Source organism: Primulina eburnea, chromosome 15 (assembly GCF_022965805.1).
Source record: "Primulina eburnea isolate SZY01 chromosome 15, ASM2296580v1, whole genome shotgun sequence".
Lineage (NCBI taxonomy): Eukaryota > Viridiplantae > Streptophyta > Magnoliopsida > Lamiales > Gesneriaceae > Primulina > Primulina eburnea.
Genome location: NC_133115.1, coordinates 28314431 through 28335491, shown reverse-complemented (window position 1 = coordinate 28335491; position 21061 = coordinate 28314431). Strand labels below are relative to the sequence as shown.

The following is a 21061-nucleotide window of genomic DNA, read 5'->3' as shown; positions in this document are numbered from 1 at the left end:
CACCGAGATTTATGTGAAAAACTCCTAAAATGTTAGGGTAAAAAAATCACGGGCAAGATTAAAAAATTTTCAATATAATATTTTATGGTGTACAACTTACTCACTATGTTTCCAAAGAGAATACACGCTCTCTTAATACAGGAGAACAAACGCCTCACAAATATTATAGAATTAAGTACTCAAATGCTATAAGATGAGATAAAATTCGAAGAAGAGATGATTTTAGAGTGAAAGGGGGAGCTCTATTATAGAGCTCCCGATCAGTGTGAAAACACGTATAAAAACGCGTTTTCTCCTCTGCTTCTTCTTCAACAAAGGAAACCATATAAGAATTCTCCGCTGCATTTTTTTGAATTCTTTGCTACATGCATTTATTATGTATATCTACACCTTTGTTAATTATTTTGCGACATTTCTCCCACTTGGAGATTTGATTGAAAATCAAACACATCTCCACACATCTTTTCAATCATGTCATCACCTGCTGCTTACGTTTCTGCTAGGCCACTTGAGGATCTACACCACTCAAACTTAATAGTGTTCACTAGCTTTGTCAGAAAATCAGTTATGTTATCCTTGTATGGATCTTCTGCATATACATGCTTCCTTCCTCTACTATTTCTCGCACAAAGTGAAATTGGACTCCAATGTGTTTAGTCCTAGAATAAAAGGCTGGATTTCTTGCGATATGCAATGCACTCTAACTATCACAAAACAAGGGAACATTCTCTTGTTTGTGTCTGATCTCCTCCAATAACCTTTTAATTCATATTGCCTCCTTGCAAACTTGAGTAGATGCCATGTATTCTGCCTCTATTGTAGATAATGTCACAACTGTATGCAGTTTTTAAATCCAGCTTAATGCTCCCCCTATAAGTGTAAACATATAACCATTAGTAGATTTCCTCTTATCAGGATCACCTGCATAATATGAATCGACATAGCCCCTGAGTGTAAAATCTGATCCTCCATAACATAATGCAGCATTTGATGTACCCTTAATATATCTAAGGATCCTTTTAACAGTGCTCCAATGCTCTCGTCCAAGATTCATCATATGCCGACTTACTGCTCCCACTGCTTGAGCAATGTCCGGTATTGTACAGATCATGACGAACATCAAACTGAAAGGGATCGATTTTAGGGTGTTCAAATGCGCAACGGAAGTTCAAAATTGTTTTCTTCACATGAAAACCGAAATTTTATAAAATAAATTTGAACACCACAAGTACTAGGATGTAGCATATACAATAAAACACAAAAACATTCATAGTGTGTTTTAGAAATAGTAACCGATCAACCTCTTGAGGTTGATGATGGCTCCAACTTTGTTGTCAAACAACAAAGCTCTTGAATGGATGACAAATCTACAAGCCTCCTTCTTTCCTTCAAAATCAACCCCACCATCAACTAGGTAGATCCCCTCATATTTTGCACTAGAAAAACATGAGGATTTTTCTTTGAGAAGTGTATATTTTCTTCTACCAAAATTGAAGAAAAATGAGAGAGTAATCAATGGAAATTTCGGCCATCTCTAGTGAGAGGGAAGGAGAATGAGTTCTCTTGGTTTTGTGAAAAGTTAAAGTCACTTTTTGCATGCCAAACAATTTTTAAATCAAAAGTAATCTCCAACTCTTCACCTCCCAAACATGCAATGTAAGTGGGCTTGTAACATTTACAAAAGCCCATGGACTTTTATTTAAATGTCTCAAACCCATTTGAGACCATTTAAAAATTACTTGATTTTACTCAAGCCCACTAGTTTAATAATTATCTCTAATTGGGCTCTACAAGGCCCAATGTAGTTTAATTAATTCAATACTTGAATTAATTTAGTTATTTGGACTCTACTAGGCCCACTAGTGTTTAATTAATTCAACACTTGAATTAATTTAATTTAGTCCATAATAATGTTTATGAAAATCACAATTTTCAAATACATTATTTATTTGGCCAACTTTTAATTTAGGAACACTTCCACAAATTAAAAGTTACATTTCTCTCATAGAAGTCATACTTCTATTTTTCCTTACGCTTATAAACTCATTTATAAGCCGTTCAACACATTGAACTATTTTAACTTCTCAACGAGATCTAGAAAGCTAGTACTTGTGTGGCCCTCAATGGTTCATTGATACAACTAGCCGTGGGTTCACATCTCCATGTGATTCGGACTAAACATGTCCTTATACGAGCATACCCCAATTGCTCCATTCTTACTTATCAACTCCTTGATAACAAGAACGTCAAAACTCAAGTCTGATAATACCCAACCAATCATGTTAAACGCCTAGCAGCATCGCTTACATGATTCCCTAGGTATCAAATGATAGTGCCTGCAAGAACCATTCAATTATGGTTAGCGTACAGTACGGTCCCTTCAACTCATATATCCCGACCGATTCGACAACCATTGGTTTATCGAGAGTTGTCAATGAATCGATACTATGTGTCATGTCGTAGTTGCATCGATGGTGTAATCTATGAAACCCCTTTCATAATTACAACCATACTCTGATCAGAGATTTCAACCTACTTACACATGAGAACACATAGGATATACATACCCGAAGGTAAGCGGTGAATCCCCGACTACAATGCATCGACTCCTATATGTTTCGACAGAACACCCAACCTTGCCACCTGATGACCCCATGAGAGTCGGTAAACAAGTCAAAGTGTAATTCTAGCACATAGAGTCTCAATGTTGTCCCGGGTCATAAGGACTAATGGTGTACAACCATAAACTAGGACGTTTCCACTCGATAAGTGAGAACCACTTGGAAAGTCCTTTATGGAGGGTTGTTCAGTGCACTCTACCAGGAGCACCTATCTGCATGCTCGGACATCACAATGTCCCTTACCAATGAAACATGGTACTCACATCGCGGATACTAGTCTCGAACTCTAGCGGCCTATATCCTTCTTAGCGGCGGCTGAATCGACTAGGAACTGCTTAGAATATACAGTATTCCAAATATGAGTTTCATGATACTCATCATATGAGCATCTCATATTCTTTCTACTATTTGTATATTCAAGGGCTTTATCTATGCAACTAGCATGGGTATACAGATAAAGATTTGCCAAAACAATAATTTCAAATATTATTAAAATAAAGATTGCTTATACATAGAGTTTCATTGTGAACACTCGACCAACACTTGGCTCGAAGGGCACCTACTCTAACACAAACTTCCCACTGCTGATTCATATGGTAATCCAGACATCTCCATCTTTTCTGCTTCACTGCTAAGACACATATCAGAGGATAACTTGAAGTTAATAGGAAGAGGGGTCGATATTGGCTTGCTATCTTACATGTTGAAGCGTTGCAAAATTTTCTTCAAATAATTTTTCTGGAAAGCCAAATCTTTCTGTTACTTCTATCTCGGTGAACTTGCATCCCTAGAATCTTGTTTGCTGGTCCCAAGTCATTCACATCAAATTCCCTAGCCAACTGTGCCTTCAATCATTGGACCTGATATTTGTTGGGGCCTGCTACCAACATGTCGTCCACATACAACAGCAAAATTATATAATCATCATCAGAACTCTTGAAATATGTACAAGGATCTGAACTCAGTCTGTTGTATCCAAGGCTCATGATATATGAATCGAATCTCTTGTACCTGCACCTCGGCGCCTGTTTGAAACCATACAAATATTTTTTCAACCTGCAAACCAATTTCTCTTTGCCTTTTTCCGCAAAACCTTCTCGCTGGAGCATATAGATTTCTTCTTTAAGATCTCCATAAAGAAACGTCGTTTTTACATCTAGTTATTCTAGAAGTAGTTCAAACACCGCACATAATGTCAGCACCACTCTGACTGTTGTAAGCCGAACCACAGGAGAAAATATCTCATTAAAGTCAATGTTTTCTTTCTGAGCATACCCTTTTACCACAAACCTAGCACGATACCACTCAACTTGGTTATTGCCATCACGCTTGATCTTATAGACACGTCTGTTTCCAATGGTTTTCCCCTCTCGTGGTAGTGTAACAAGATCCCAAGTTTTATTCTTGTCTAATGCCTCCAATTCTTCTTGCATTGCTATCATCCACAAGGATACATCCGAGCTTTGAGTAGCCTCGTGGAAACTCAATGGCTCGCCATCCTCTGATAATAGACAATATGAAATATTGCTTTTAGTGACATAATTTGAAAGCCAACCTGGTGGTATTCTGTCTCGAGTTGACTGCCTCACATTAGAAACCTCAGACTCAACATATTCTTGTTCTTCATGCTCTGGTATTGTTTTACAAGAAATTTGACCTTCGCCCGTCTTATTTTCCACCTGAAATATAGTAGTTTTTGAATTCAGTGTCTCTTTGTCTCCCTTTACTTTATCTTCCTTGAATATAACATCCATGTTGATGACAAGCTTGTGAACAGTAGGATCCCACAAGCGAAACCCCTTTACTCCATCAGCATTGCCCAAGAAGATACATTTTCTAGATTTCGAATCCAACTTCGATCTTTCTTGTTTATTGTACAGAACTTACACATGACTTCCAAATATATGCAAATGAAAATAATCTATCGGCTTCCCGGTCCATATCTCCATCGAAGTCTTCAGATCAATCGCTACTGAAGGAGAACGATTGATAATATAACAAGTGGTTTTGACTGCTTCTGCCCAAAATGACTTGTCTAGACCCGTATTCTTCAACATAGCTCTTGTTCTGTCCAACAAGGTCTTGTTCATCCGCTCTGCCACTCCATTCTGTTGAGGTGTGTAAGCCGTCGTGAACTGTATTTTGATGCCTTCATGTTGACAATATGCATCAAATTCGTCATTGGTATATTCTCTTCCATTGTCAGTCCTCAGGCATTTGATTTTCTTTTCTGAATAAAGTTCAACCCGCGCTTTGAAATCTTTGAAGATCTGGAAAGCGTCTGATTTCTTCTTGATTGGATACACCCAACATCTCCTAGAGAAATCATCAATGAACGAGACAAAGTATCTCGCTCCTCCTAGGGATACAACCGGTGCTTGCCAAATATCCGAATGAATCAACTCCAATATGCTTTTGCTTCTGGCAGTAAAAGTGTCAAACTTTAATCTGTGTTGTTTTACTGGTAAAATAATGCTCACAAAAGGGTGGTGACACTTTTGTAAATCCCAACTGCAGCTTCTGTTCTGAGAGAATTTTCAACCCTCGTTCTAACATATGCCCTAGCTTTCTATGTCATAACACTATTAGTTCTTCTCCTGAACCAATTGATGTAGCAGCTAGTTCCGCTTCTTTGTATGTTTCTCCCAAAAGTACATACAGATTTGTAGCAACTTTTTCTGCCTTCATAACTAAAAGCACACCCTTCACAATTTTCATGATCTCATTCTCGATATGGGTTTTGCACTCGTTGTCATCCAATTGCCCCAAAAACAAGAGATTCTTCGTCAGTCCTTTCACATGTCATACCTGCTGTATGGTGCGAATGGTGCCATCAAATATTTTAATTTTGATAGTACCGACCCCAGCGATTTCCAAGGCATGATCATTTCTCATGAATACAGATCCTCCTGAGACTGGTTCATAATGATCAAACCATTCTCTCTGAGACTTCATGTGCCACGTAGCTCCTGAATCCATAATCCACGTGTCACAAAATGTGTGCCTGCCTTCTACAACTGTTGCCACTTCGCTGAATAATATTTCACCACTGCCTGAAGTACTGGCCACATTCCTTGAAAAAATTTTCCGATACTCATACACTCTTTCTTGAAGTGCCATTTACCGCCACATTTAAAGCAGTAAATATTTTTCTTCTTACTTCTAGAATTTGATCTACCTCATCTTTGGCTCCCACTGGAGTCACGGTCCATAAATATTTCTCTTATTATTGGTAAAGCCTCTGCCTGCTTCGATTTTACCAACCTATATTCCTTACTCTTGCGCTGGCTTTCTTCTTCGATAAGCGAAGTTTAGACATCGTCGAATTTTAGAAAGCCCAAAAGAATATTGTTGGTAATGTTGATGATAAGTTGATCTTATGAATCTGGTAGACTTTAAGTAGAAGTTCCGCATGTTCATTTTCCCTTATTTTATGCCCCATTGAAGTGAGTTAGACAAATAGAGTATTTAGTGTGTTGATATGGTCAGTCATCGATGATGATTCCGCCATCCGAAGAGTATAAAGCCTTCTCTTTAGGAAAATCATGTTGTGTAGCGACTTGACCTCGTACATCTTTGTCAGAGTATCCCAGATAACTTTTGCTGTTTTTATCTCAGAGATACTTGACAATACTTTGTCTGCTATATCCAAGTGTAAATTGCCAACAACATTATCATTCATCTCATTCTACATTCCATCATCCGTAATTTCCACCGGTCTATCTCCAATAGCCGCCAATCAATTCACCTTTCTTAAAACTGCTTGTATCTTTATTTTCCACATCATAAAATTGCTTCTATTGAACTTTGCTATCGCGTACATGTCCGCCATTATGTCTACAACAATTCAGTAGACTGGACAAAATAATCCTACCTTAATAAAAAAAAATCTCAAAATTTTTTTTGAAGATCAGTCTAGGCTGCAACCGCAGATCATACTCAAAATTTTAAGAAATTTAAACTAAGACTCTGATACCACTTGTTGGTCTCACGTGCGGTAATTTGAGATAATAAATATGAAAATAAATAATAAACTGGACACCGAGATTTACGTGGAAAACCTCTAAAAATTATTAGGTTAACAACCACGAAAAAGATAAAAATATTTTCACTATAATATTTTTTGACAACTCACAGTGTTTCTAAAAAAATCTACACTCTCTTGATACAAGAGAACAATTATAAGAATTTCACACAACATTTTGTTGAATTCTTTTGCTGCATGCATTTATTATAGTATGTCCCCACGTTTGTTAATTATTTTGCCTGACAAATGCCACTAGACTACTTTTCGAGGGAGGGGGGGGAGGGAGGGAGTAATCAACCACCACAAAACTCATTGCCTGTAAATCTTTTTATTTCTTCCGAGCTGCTTATTCTTTATATGATTCAATGTATTGTTTCTTTAACTTGATTACTTATATTTTATTTACTCGAACGACGATTATAGGGCAGAATTTCAATTGCTCAGTTGCCTAAGAATCTAATATGACTACACCAAAAGAGATATTTTTGAAGGATTACAGCCAACCTGATTACTTTTTTGACACTGTAAGCGCAACCGCATCTTGATTCTGGTTCGTTTACTTTATTGGCAAAAAATCCCCGTTTGTTTACCCACGGATAATCTGAGCAAAAATATCTGTATTTGCCTCTTAGGTGGACCTGAAGTTTGCTTTGGGTGAGGAAAAAACAATCGTTTCTTCAAAAATAGTTGTTTATCCCAGAGTTGAAGGTAATTACTGAATTTTATTTTTCAGCTTTTGGTTCTCGTTGGCATTGCATTCATCAGTGTGTTTGTCTGACGGAAATTCAGATAAGAAATTGACTGGATTTGCTACAATTCTGAAATATGGTGGTGGTTTGTAGTATTTATCAGTTTTAATGTGAAATTTTGATTGTTCTTGTTGAAATTTTGTCTTATATCATATCTAGTGTTGAAGAACAATAGTTCAAATATCTTATGATCTTGTCTACTGTTGAAGGAATGAGAGTTCAAATTGGCTCTAGTTATACTTGTTTAAGCAGTTTGAAAAATGTTTATGCTTTGGTCAATTCAAAATGTTTAAAAAATCGGATAAATAATTTCAGCATCTAATGGCCTTCCTAACAGGTTGTTCTTTACCACTAGTCTTGAATGGGGTTGATCTGAAACTGATTTCATTGAAGGTCAACGGAAAGGAGCTGAAGGTAAGTGGCATATGGACTTCTTTCTTAAACCTTGCGCAAGATAGCATACAAAAAATGATGTTCTTAAGCTACCCTGTGATCTTAGTTTTTTTTCTCAAAAAACACTTCTAGCAAATCTCTGATCTTAGGTCTTTTCCTGATTAATGAAGAATATCGTTTACTTGACACTTATTGCCAAAGATAGTAAAAATGATTTTGTTCCAGGAGGATGATTTCCATCTGGACTCACGCCATCTGACTGTTTGCTCTCCTCCAAGTGGAAAATTTACGATGGAAACTGTCACTGAAATCTATCCTCAGAAGAACACATCCTTGGAGGTTCTGCCTGGATTTTACACTTACATTCAATCTTCATACATTATATGTACTAATTTGTACTTATTATATATTTCTTTTCCTCGATTTCTCGGTTTCAGCCTATTGTCATGTCTTAATGCAGGGGCTCTACAAGTCATCTGGGAATTTCTGCACGCAATGTGAAGCAGAGGGATTTCGGAAAATTACATTCTTTCAGGTGTTGCTTTTAAATTATGTTGATACTTTTGCTTTGATTTGGTTTCTTTGGAGCTTTTTGTTGATGCTTGTATGCAACATTAGGATCGCCCGGATATCATGGCAAAATTCTCTTGTCGTATTGAAGCTGATAAGTTATTGTATCCTGTATTGTTATCTAATGGAAATCTCATAGAGCAAGGAGAGATGGAGGTGAGATGCTTTGTTTCTAATCGATCATGAATTTTACTTTAGATGCAAATTGATTGGCGTTTTCTTTTGTATTACTTCAGGGGGGCAAGCATTACACAATTTGGGAGGATCCTTTCAAGAAGCCATCATATCTTTTTGCATTGGTTGCTGGACAATTAGCGAGCAGAGATGATTCTTTTATTACATGTTCAGGCCAGAAGGTCATACTTAAAATCTGGACCCCTTCTCAAGATCTGCCGAAAACAGCGCATGCCATGTACTCTTTGAAAGCAGCAATGAAATGGGATGAAGATGTATGATATCTATACATTATATGAAGTGTTTGGAAGATTTTTGAATCTGGTAGTGATGACATTCACCACCTCTCTCTTTCTCTCTTTCTTGCCTTCTTAGGTGTTTGGGCTTGAGTATGATCTGGATCTCTTCAACATCGTGGCTGTTCCCGATTTTTTGTTAGTTCACCCCTTTTGAGGACCCATTGTCAGTACTTACATAGATATTATGTTACATTACTGAGGTATTTATCTTACTGACAGGGGAGCCATGGAGAACAAGAGTTTGAATGTATGTTGAAAGCTGTTACAGCATCATATAATCTTAATATTATTGATATTTTTTCGATAAATTTTGTATTTTTTGTTTTTACAGATTTTTAATTCCAAACTTCTCCTGGCATCTCCAGAAACTGCAACAGATGCGGATTATGCTGCAATTTTGGGTGCGATTGGGCACGAGGTGTGCCTTTTTTGTATAAATTTTGCTTCTCTTTTTTCTTTATTTTCTAATATTTACTGAAACTAGGACCTTTTTTAATTAGCCCTTCAATTTTTATGTTTCCAGTATTTCCACAATTGGACAGGGAACAGGTTGGTTTGTATTTCTTGTACTCGGAAATATTATATTCCTTGTCTTGTATATTATTATACTAGTTGATTGTGACTTTTGATTGCCAACTATTACTGTACCATATTATGGAGATTACTAACTTCTTCTACATTTGGGATTGGCAAGTTCTATTTTTTTACTTATTGATATCGTTAAAACGAATTTTATGATTTTATTTGTAAGTTGAGAATAGCGAGTATGCATCTTCAATTATTTCAATGTTGAAACAAAATTTCACATTTAAGAACATGCCAGAGTGACATGTCGGGATTGGTTCCAGCTTAGCTTAAAGGAAGGTCTCACTGTTTTCCGTGATCAGGTTGAGATACATTTTTTGTTTGAGTGGGCTCCACATATTTTGTTATGTATTTAGCAAGAACATCAAACCCAATGTCTATTTTTCAGGAATTTTCATCTGACTTGGGAAGCCGTCCAGTAAAACGGATAGCTGATGTTTCAAAGTTGCGAACTTATCAATTTCCTCAGGTTTTGAAAAGTTTTCTGGTTGCATTACTTCATTCATTATGTTGTTTTATTTGTATGGACATTATGTTTCAGTAAGTTTGGCTACACTACCACTACCTTTTATCTTAATCTTACAGGATGCAGGTCCCATGGCGCATCCTGTGCGACCTCATTCTTACATAAAGGTTTCCAACACTCCCATTCTTCAAAATCTCTTTTATATATATATATGTGTGTGTGTGTGTGTGTGTGCGCTATTAAAGTTTTGTACCATCTGATAGTTTGGAAATTATTCTGACATCTTATCGCTTTACTCCTTAACAGATGGATAACTTTTACACAGGCAAGTCTCTTCTTTCTATCTTTTGATGGGGACAATATTTCCGTCCATTACCAATTATTTTCAAATTATAACCTGCCCTTTTTTGGTGTCTGACATTGGTGATCGTTTGAATTTTTTTGCTGGCCCTTTTACCAATGCTCTGGATGTCATGGTTGACCATGATCTTTGGCTTGCAGTAACTGTATGTCTTAGCCTTTGATCATTCTCTCATTTATGTTGCAGTTTCATCTCATTTCATTTTGACGAATTAACTAACTCTTTTTTCGTTGATCTTGTTCATCTCTTTCCCGGCAGGTGTATGAAAAGGTTGGTTCTTTCTCTATTTTCTTGTTTGGTTTGAGACTTTTAATTTGTTAATTAATTATTTTTATTTTGTTGGTGAGTTTGTCAGTCTCTAGAAATAGTAGAATTATGTTCTTGTCATCATTGTTTCAATAATTTATTTTTTCTGCCAGGGAGCTGAAGTGGTGAGGATGTACAAGACGTCGTTGAGCAGTTCGGGATTTCGAAAGGTAAAGAAGAATATTTTTGCTTGAAACTGTCACCTTTTTTAATATTTTCTTTTTCTAGAGTTATATTACACCACAATAATTATATAATTGCATTTGTGGAGCTCCTTTTAGGGTATGGATCTGTATTTCAAGAGGCATGATGGGCAAGCTGTGACATGTGAAGATTTCTTCAATGCCATGAGGGATGCAAATGGTGCTGACATGTCCAATTTCTTGTTGTGGTATGTTTTAAAATGTCTTTATCTCTTTATGTTATGACTTGAATAAATGTGTATCTCAACTTCAAAATAAAATATCTGAGAATAAGAACAAATTTGGGAATGGAAATTATATCCAAATGATATAAGAAATCCCAGAGTTTAATTCCTCTCTACAAATGCTTCCCTAGCCATGCTAGTGTCACTCTTAGTAAAGAACAAAATATAACTGAATGAATTACTACCCTTCCCTCAGATTTATTCCTCTCGCCCTCCTGCCTTCCCTTTTCCCCTTTTAGAACATACGGCTTTGATTACGGGCCTTTCCCTCTCCTCTATGTTTGGGGCTGCTGGACTTGGGCTCACAACACTTTATAAGCACTTGTGATTGGTTCTGAGAAGCTTTATTTTAATGGAAATTGCAGGTATTCCCAGGCTGGGACACCCCATCTGAAAGTTAACTCTGCTTATAATGCTCAAGATCGTACTTTTTCTCTCAAATTTAGGTAAGATCCTGTTTGATCATTTTTACGTAATTAGTATTTTTCTATTGATTTTATGAATCTATAACAATATTTTAAGTTGAAGGCAATTTGAGTTCTACCAGAGAGACCACTCCAATCCTCGGACACTATAATTCTTTTTGGGTATAAATTATGTATCTCAAGTTTTCAATTATTCGGGTCAGTTGAAATCCATTCATCTAATTAAATGTTTTGATCCAAACAGCCTTAATTTTTATGAGCAAAGTTATAGAAATATGCAGGTTGGGGTGATTTTATTGGTTTTTGACCCGACCAGATATTTGCAGACTGATACTACAACAAAAGTTCATTATTTTGAAAACACAGTTATGCAAGTGTCTTGTGTGCTTTGTTCACTATTGACGTAATATGATCTGGGATGCAGTCAAGAGGTCCCCCCGACCCCAGGACAGCCGCTTAAAGAACCCATGTTTATTCCTGTAGCGTTGGGCCTCCTTGACTCTAAAGGCAAGGACATGCCTCTATCCTCCGTGTACCATGATGGTAAATTGGAAAATGTTACCAGCAATGGTCAGCCAGTACACACTGTAGTTCTCAGGGTGACAAAGGTTAATTCTGAATTATTTATTTGAGTGTAAATATGTCTTCTCTATTTTCAAAAGGGTTGCAAGGATCGCCACTCAGTTGACGAGCTATGGATTAAGTGATATTCTAGTTTGGACTATATACTTATCTGATATTTATGTGTGCAATTTATAATATGCTTGTAGATTTCAATTGTTAATGTACTATTTTTTGTGTTCTGTATCTATAAAATAGATCAAAAATTAAATTTGGCTGGAGCTGCTCGACCTCATTGTATCCACGTTAAATGATATGCTCTAATATCTGTGTATGTTGCCGAAAGTTTTATTTATCTTGTTGTTGTTGATTGTGTGAAGGAAGAAGAAGAGTTCGTGTTCAGCGACATCCTAGAGCATCCAGTGCCATCTATACTTAGGGGTTATAGTGCTCCTGTTCAGATGGATTCCGATCTCACTGATGCTGATTTGTCTTTTCTGCTTGTTAATGATTCTGATGAGTTCAATCGGTATGTGCTTTTGGACATACAATCCATTTACTTACAAATAATTGGAAGAATCCGAAATGCTGTTTCTGCTCTTTTAGTTGGGAGGCTGGGCAGGTGCTAGCCAGAAAATTGATGCTTAGCCTAGTGTCAGACTTTCAGCTAAACAGACCATTGGTTCTCAGTCCCCCGTTTTTACATGGAATCCAAAGCGTACTTGGTGACTCAAGCATGGATAAGGTAAGAAAAAGTTTGGACTCTATGGGGAAAAATGCTAAGAAAATTATTTTCCATAATATTTCTGCTAATTGTTCTTTGTCTTGTTTTTTGACTCGGCTAGAATCAACAATATTTAAAAGCTGTCTCATTTTATTGATTTGTCCATTTTTGCACTTGTTACAACAAAATCTTGGATCCAAATATAACTATTTTTTCTTTTTCAAGAAATAGGTTTGCTGACGTTTTTAGATGTCCTGATTTGTTTAGGAATTCATTGCGAAAGCTATAACTCTGCCTGGTGAAGGGGAAATCATGGACATGATGGAAGTCGCGGACCCTGACGCCGTTCATGCAGTTAGAACTTTCATAAGAAAGCAGATCGCTACTGAATTGAAAGCAGAGTTAGTTAATGTGGTATGGGGCTCTCTAGTTTCTCTCAGAATACCTCGTTTTTCCTCCGCACTTCTTCTATGAAGATTAATTACTATTTTTACTTGTTCATGTCTCATAGGTGAAAAACAATAGGAGTTCTGAGCAATATGAGTTCAACCATTCGAATATGGCAAGGCGTGCTCTTAAAAATATCGCCCTTGGTATGTTTTATCTCTATCAATTTACCAAAGCCTAACTTTTGATTTTAATATTCGTTGTTTGTTTTGTAACTTCTTGTTTGCCACTTTTCTGCAGACTATCTTGGGTCACTTGGAGATGCTGAGATAACCGAGCTTGCTTTGGAAGAATATAAAACGGCCACAAATATGACCGAGCAATTTGGAGCTTTGGCAGCTCTAGAGCAGACACCTGGTCAAATGCGAGATGAGGTTTTGGCTGATTTTTACAACAAGTGGCAGCATGATTTCTTGGTAAGCATAGTTGCGTTCTTCAAAGTAGTTTTGTTTCTCTCTTTTTGGTCTTGAGAAGTCTTGGGGTAATTCTGATTTACATGTCCCTAAGGTTGGTTTGCTTACAGAAATTCCCCTTATGGTTTTAATAATTATAACAGATACTAACTATGTTCTTAACTCGAACGCTTGTTGCAATGTCGTGAATGTAAATAGTTTAGTTTGTTCTTCTCCGGGATATCTTAAGAATTCCCAGAATTTTCGAGATAATTTTATGACGATCATAATTCTCTTCAGGTTGTAAGTAAGTGGTTTGCTCTCCAAGCCATGTCGGATGTCCCTGGTAATGTGGAAAATGTTAGGAATCTCATAAACCATCCGGCATTTGACATACGTAATCCAAATAAGGTTTGTAAATTGTAACAAAGCTAAAGTTATTCCCCTAAATTATGTTTTCGACATCGTCAAGAATGATAACTGGTTTTTTCGGTACTTCATACAGGTATACTCACTGATTGGAGGATTCCGTGGATCTCCAGTCAACTTCCATGCGAAAGATGGATCCGGGTACAAATTCATAGGTGAAATGGTCCTAAAGCTAGACAAGTTGAATCCTCAGGTCTGTACAAAATTTCTCAATCATATATCACTTCAAATCTTCTTCTATTTTCAGTTTTGCATTGTTTGCGACAATTCCACGCAGCAAGCTTCCGGTAAACATAAAGTTTTACTGGAAGATTTGAAATGATATTTAGTTCCCATTGCGCTCTTCAGATGCTACAATTTCATTCTATATCGTTTCACAAAGTGGTGGGATTGTGTTAACTGTAGGCGGCTTCTGGAATGGTGTCAAGCTTCTCGAGGTGGAAGCGATACGATGAAAACCGGCAAGTTCTTGCAAAGGTAAGAACAAGGGTCGATTCTTGTCTACCTTTTTCTTCTTGTCTGAGATTAAGGATTCATTTTTCTACCCTTATTTTCCTGGGCAGGCTCAGCTGGAGATGATACTGTCTGCAAATGGGCTCTCTGAGAATGTTTTCGAGATTGCATCAAAGAGTTTGGCTTCTTGAATTTACATATCCTTCTCTTAAAGATCTGTGGATTTATGTTTTCATCATGGGAACAAAATATTCATATTTATATCGAAATCTGAAAAATAAATAATACCCAATTATTATTTTATTCAAATAAATATATTGATGAAAGTGTTTACTACAATTTAATCAATGCATATTTATTGTTTTCTTCTTCGTTCAAGGAAGATAGTCATAATACCAATCAAGCAATTGTGTATTGTAGTAAACATTGAGCTTCATTCTACGTTAAAAGGAAAAATCCTTTAATTGCACTGAATTTTCAATTTAGTTGAACGACCCCGAAATCCTTATCTAGAAATTTACAACTATTTTTGGCTTTGCCAGCAAAATATGTAGAAAATCATTGTTTTTTAATATAATTTTTTACTTTAATTTACCCGCAAATCAATCCTCTCTTCTTTGTTCCTCCAATTAAATTTTGAAGCATATATAACAGTGACTATGATAGGACCTTTGCTGTACTTGAGTACCATAGAGATTTCATGGAATAATGTTTCAAAATATAAGCAATTAGAATGAAGCTCAAGAAATCATCGTTAGGCATCGGAATCGATTAGATTTGACTATTAGATAGAGGAACTTTTTCACAGGTATACTAAGAGTTATTTTCAACGATCTATGAACAAGAAACCGTCGTTAGGGATCGGAATCGATTCCACCATTTTAGAGATGGAGCTTGCTCTTGTAGAGACTACTGGTGAATGTATGTTTCCTCTTCAAGATACCATGTAATTATTCTCATCTCCTTCACATTTGTATCCGTTAGTCTATATAGACCTTTAAATAACACAAGTATCTAAGGAGATATGATTCATTTCCATAATAATTTTATGGTAGTTGACCGAGTATTTCGGTTGGGAACAAATCTAGCAAGCGGACTAGGTCAAGTTATAGTAAATAGACGATGAGTCCAAGTATCGATCCCACAGAGACTAATATTTAATTACTAGAATTTTTATCACTTAACTTAAGCTAGACAAAATAAATAAAAAGATGATACGTGGATTATTAATCTAAACTTTAAATAAAATAATTGCAATTAAAAACGAGGGATTCAAATATCAAGGAGGGATTCAAATTCAAATAAATAACTAAGACACACAACGGTACCAAACTCTACTATATTGACACGTGTTAAAATCCAATTAATTATTTAATTCTTGACAATCACGGTGAAATCCCCAATTTTATTTATTAAACGATTCCTCGAGTTAATAAACCTATTTAAGTCTAACAGTCCAATTATTTCTAATTGAATTTAATTAGATTTAAATACATTAAATCTTCGTGGAATTTCAGTTTTCACCTAAAACCGCACACTGAAACCGAATACTATTTCTAGTCAGTTTAACCATGTGTTGATGACGTCTTTGTTGCTATATTTAATCAATCATCTTCCGAGTCGTGATTAATCAACATACATGTAAATAGTTGATCAGGCTATTAACAAGAAATATTAAACTAACATCAATCAATAATTAAAATCAAGAAAAATAATATAATGAAAATAAAACAAATATCAAATAAAGTATTGTTTGGTCCTATTGTGGTCTTAGCCTAAAGAAAATTATTCCATGAATTCAAAAGAAAAGTGAGAACACATATTTAAGTTCATAGAAGAAAACAAAATAAAGAATGAGTGGAAGGAATTCTCAGTGATTTGTAGTGTGTGTGAGGAATTCCTCGCTGGTTTTGCCTTCCTTCTTCCTCCCTTCTTTTCCTTCTTCCGCGTTGTTCTGCTATTCCTTTGTTCTGCACTTCCGTTCCCTCTCCTTCCTTCTCTGTCTCTCTCTTCTGCACGCTTCTCTCCTCTCTCTTCCTTCTCCCTGGTGTTCTTCTTCCGTGTGGTATTCTGTTCTCTTTCTTTCTCTCTCCTCTGCCTCCTTTTCTGTACGCTTCTCTCCTCTGCCTCTCTCTTCCGCGCTGATATTTTCTCTTTTGTGCACCTCCGTTTTCTTCTCTACGTTTCTGCCCTTTTATTCTTCTTAATGGGCCTCCTCCTTCCTTTCCTTTTTAAGCCCATCTCTGTAAAAGAAAGTGTAGATAAGATATTTATACAGATTTACATAGATTTTTCCAAGATTTCAATATCATCAAGGAATAGAATATAAGAGTATTTAATTTCCTTTTTCTGATATCTTGTTCCCTTTGAAATCAAGTAAATTTATATTATCTCTCAATTTAAACACTTTTCACATTTTATTCAAATCTACAATTATTAATTAGATTAAGCACATAATTAGGGATAAAAAGTCTAGATAAGCACAAATAAAATCCCTAAATCTCTATAACATTTGGGCTTATCAATCCCCCCACACTTAAGCCTTTGTTCGTCCTCGAACAAATAAGAAAATAAAAATATAACCGAGGAATACTCAATGATTCACCACAAAATTGACACAATCAACACTTTTCAACCAACCAAATTCCATCATACTCAATCAAAAGATCACACTTCGAAAATCATAAAATTCACTTTCGTTGCAACTTTAAAACTCAAGCATTCACTAGCAAAGATCAAGATAATGAGACGTGTGTAGTGTGGAAGTCAAAACTCATATTCCTCAAAGGTGTTTTAGTTCAAGGAGTGCTCATATTTTTCTGAATTTTTTTTTTTTTAAAGAAACTTTCCATAAGCTTGTATTTCATACCTTTCTCCACTAAATGTTGGAGGAATATGACCCGGTCAATAGGTCTTTTCAAGCTTATAATGTTAGGCCACGGCTCACGGCTACAATAAAGGTAGGGAGATTCAAAATGAGAGAAAATAAACAATTATTCCTTCAGCGCATTCCTTCATCTCTTATTTTCCTCCTCATTGAATTTCATCATTCCTCCATCTTTTTTTCATCTTCCTTCTACTTTTGTTCATATTCCCCCATATTTTTTTCTCTTCCTTCATATTTGTTCAATCATCAACGACATTCTGTTTTAGGTTTTTCAATCATCACATCATACAACATTCCTCCATCTTTTCTTTTTTCATTACATATATTTTTTTCATCAATCCCCTTCACTTTATTCATGATTTTTTTCAAACTCCTCCAACTTTTTCTTATCAAATATCAACACATGGGAGTTATTAAAAATTTTAAAGAGCTAAAGGGGTTTATTTCTCTCAAAATTAAGGTAGAGGAATAGTGTATATGCTAAATTGGGTAGTTGATGTGGGATTTTGAAAGAATACGAATGGGGGCTAATTGTATGTCTTTGACACACTCCATTCGATTTATTAGGCTCAAAAGGGGATACTAGGGGTATGAATGATGCATTTGGTAGGCTCGAAAGGCTCAAACGGTCCAAAGATCGCCTAAATCATCCCTAACTCATTCTCCTCCGTATTTTCGCCTCGAAAGATAATCAGACAAGTTCTAGATTATTTCTTTTCCTCTCATTTTTTTCAATTTTTTTTTTTCATGAGCTCACTTTTTACTAATTCACGATTAATTCATATAAGTATGACCTAAAGTGCATAGATTATGTCTCAAAATATGATACAAAACTAGTTTGTGCTCAAATCCTTCGGCTACAACTACAGCTCATCTCAATCAATTCTAGGTGGGATGTAATTTCTTGAGTGTTCAAAAATCTAGAAAGTCAATTAGTGTGTCATGAAATCACAAGTGCAGTTTCTCAAAGAATAAACATTGAAGCACATGTTAAGTGTGGTGACATGAAACAAACACAAATAAAATCCCCCCCACACTTAGATTTACACTGTCCTCAGTGTCATGCTATTCAAAAAAGAATATAAAAGTTGGATGTAGAATAGTAAGAGAGCACTTCCCTGACAGTGTTGCTTTAAATTCCATGGAGTGCTACATGGGGATGGTAGAATTCCTCAGTGCTGGAAATCTTTTATTTCAACAGTTTATCTTTTCCAGAGTCTAAGGCATCTTACTTCATTCCAATATTTCCTACACACACCAAAATCACAGAGGATTAAACTAACAAAATGAAAACAAAAACAAAAATAAAAATGAAATGACATGAAATAAAATAAATCACTGGGTTGCCTCCCAGCAAGCACTAAATTGATTGTCTATAGCTAGACAATGGAGAAGCAGCCTTCAAATAGCGGCTTCCGCCCATAGTAAGTATCATACGATATTACATATGGGTCTTGATTATGTGTGCCCTCAAGTTTGGCATGATATTGACATTGTAAGCTCGTCGCTCCAACAACACTCGGCAAAGACTGATTATTAGGGGAAAAACAATCTAATCCATGATCAAGCCCGTAGAAGATGTAATATTCTTGAGTTTGCTTTGATGGAAATAAAGAATCTGCTGGTGGAATATATGTTAAGACCATGTATGAGTTCAAATCCTTCGACTTGTGTTCTTCTACATCCTCCAACTTCACTTCTGCCTCATCTTTGCGTATGGATTCCTCGAAGAATTCTTCTTCCTCCAGCTTCACTTCTGCCTCATCCTTGCGTATGGATTCCTCGAAGAATTCTTCTTCCTGATTGGTCATTAATTGATCAACAAAAATCGCTTCGTCCTCTTGGTTGATTTCGGACACTGGTTGCATTAGAAGCTCAATCTGTTCATCGATGAAACACAAAGAGTTGACCATCTTCTTCCACTGGGCTATGATTTCATCTAAATGTGCACTACGCTCTTCTTGTTGCTCAAATGGTTGGTTTACAAAATCGGGGTAAAATTGTGGAGGATATTGGTGACTCCAACCCTGCAGTGAAGGATCACAATGCCAGTGGTAGTCGAAATCTGCCATATCATTTAACAAGTGCATCGCACTGTTGTATTCTCTATTAAATAAGTGACTACCAGTTGCCAAAGCCCCATAATTTACCCAACTTCTTGTTGCCTCATCCAAACCAAAATAGAAAAATTGAATAAGAGTGTAGTTTGACAAATCATGAAACCGAAAGTTGTTTGCCAGATCATTGAATCTCCCCCAAGCAGCATAGAATGGTTCTGAGTATTGTTGGGAAAAATTCCTGAACACTCCCCGATGATCCATCTTGAAGTACCTCGCAATAAAATAAAAATAAATCAAATAAAATAGAAAAAAAAATTCGAAAAAATGTCTAGTCTCAAATAAGTAATTTATTCTAATATTAAATAAATTAGTCCCCGGCAACGGCGCCAAAAACTTGACCGAGTATTTCGGTTGGGAACAAATCTAGCAAGCGGACTAGGTCAAGTTATAGTAAATGGACGATGAGTCCAAGTATCGATCCCACAGAGACTAATATTTAATTACTAGAATTTTTATCACTTAACTTAAGCTAGACAAAATAAATAAAAAGATGATACGTGGATTATTAATCTAAACTTTAAATAAAATAATTGCAATTAAAAACGAGGGATTCAAATATCAAGGAGGGATTCAAATTCAAATAAATAACTAAGACACACAACGGTACCAAACTCTACTATATTGACACGTGTTAAAATCCAATTAATTATTTAATTCTTGACAATCACGGTGAAATCCCCAATTTTATTTATTAAACGATTCCTCGAGTTAATAAACCTATTTAAGTCTAACAGTCCAATTATTTCTAATTGAATTTAATTAGATTTAAATGCATTAAATCTTCGTGGAATTTCAGTTTTCACCTAAAACCGCACACTGAAACCGAATACTATTTCTAGTCAGTTTAACCATGTGTTGATGACGTCTTTGTTGCTATATTTAATCAATCATCTTCCGAGTCGTGATTAATCAACATACATGTAAATAGTTGATCAGGCTATTAACAAGAAATATTAAACTAACATCAATCAATAATTAAAATCAAGAAAAATAATATAATGAAAATAAAACAAATATCAAATAAAGTATTGTTTGGTCCTATTGTGGTCTTAGCCTAAAGAAAATTATTCCATGAATTCAAAAGAAAAGTGAGAACACATATTTAAGTTCATAGAAGAAAACAAAATAAAGAATGAGTGGAAGGAATTCTCAGTGATTTGTAGTGTGTGTGAGGAATTCCTCGCTGGTTTTGCCTTCCTTCTTCCTCCCTTCTTTTCCTTCTTCCGCGTTGTTCTGCTATTCCTTTGTTCTGCACTTCCGTTCCCTCTCCTTCCTTCTCTGTCTCTCTCTTCTGCACGCTTCTCTCCTCTCTCTTCCTTCTCCCTGGTGTTCTTCTTCCGTGTGGTATTCTGTTCTCTTTCTTTCTCTCTCCTCTGCCTCCTTTTCTGTACGCTTCTCTCCTCTGCCTCTCTCTTCCGCGCTGATATTTTCTCTTTTGTGCGCCTCCGTTTTCTTCTCTACGTTTCTGCCCTTTTATTCTTCTTAATGGGCATCCTCCTTCCTTTCCTTTTTAAGCCCATCTCTGTAAAAGAAAGTGTAGATAAGATATTTATACAGATTTACATAGATTTTTCCAAGATTTCAATATCATCAAGGAATAGAATATAAGAGTATTTAATTTCCTTTTTCTGATATCTTGTTCCCT

General features: G+C 35.9%; 1 protein-coding gene across 1 annotated transcript; it reads left to right on the top strand.

Moving 5' to 3' along the window:
* Positions 1 to 7103: 7103 nt before the first annotated feature.
* Positions 7104 to 14776, top strand: LOC140815721 (puromycin-sensitive aminopeptidase-like). The gene is made up of 30 exons (XM_073174779.1): positions 7104 to 7172; positions 7281 to 7356; positions 7735 to 7811; positions 8016 to 8129; positions 8251 to 8325; positions 8409 to 8516; positions 8597 to 8809; positions 8910 to 8968; positions 9053 to 9080; positions 9165 to 9251; positions 9357 to 9382; positions 9657 to 9720; positions 9807 to 9887; positions 10004 to 10051; positions 10191 to 10209; positions 10386 to 10390; positions 10504 to 10515; positions 10665 to 10721; positions 10833 to 10942; positions 11344 to 11424; positions 11828 to 12011; positions 12345 to 12493; positions 12571 to 12709; positions 12956 to 13102; positions 13200 to 13281; positions 13376 to 13551; positions 13828 to 13938; positions 14033 to 14149; positions 14362 to 14433; positions 14520 to 14776. Exons 1-30 carry the CDS (start codon positions 7110 to 7112, stop codon positions 14598 to 14600), a joined length of 2661 nt encoding a protein of 886 aa, XP_073030880.1. The 5' UTR covers positions 7104 to 7109; the 3' UTR covers positions 14601 to 14776.
* Positions 14777 to 21061: the final 6285 nt, after the last annotated feature.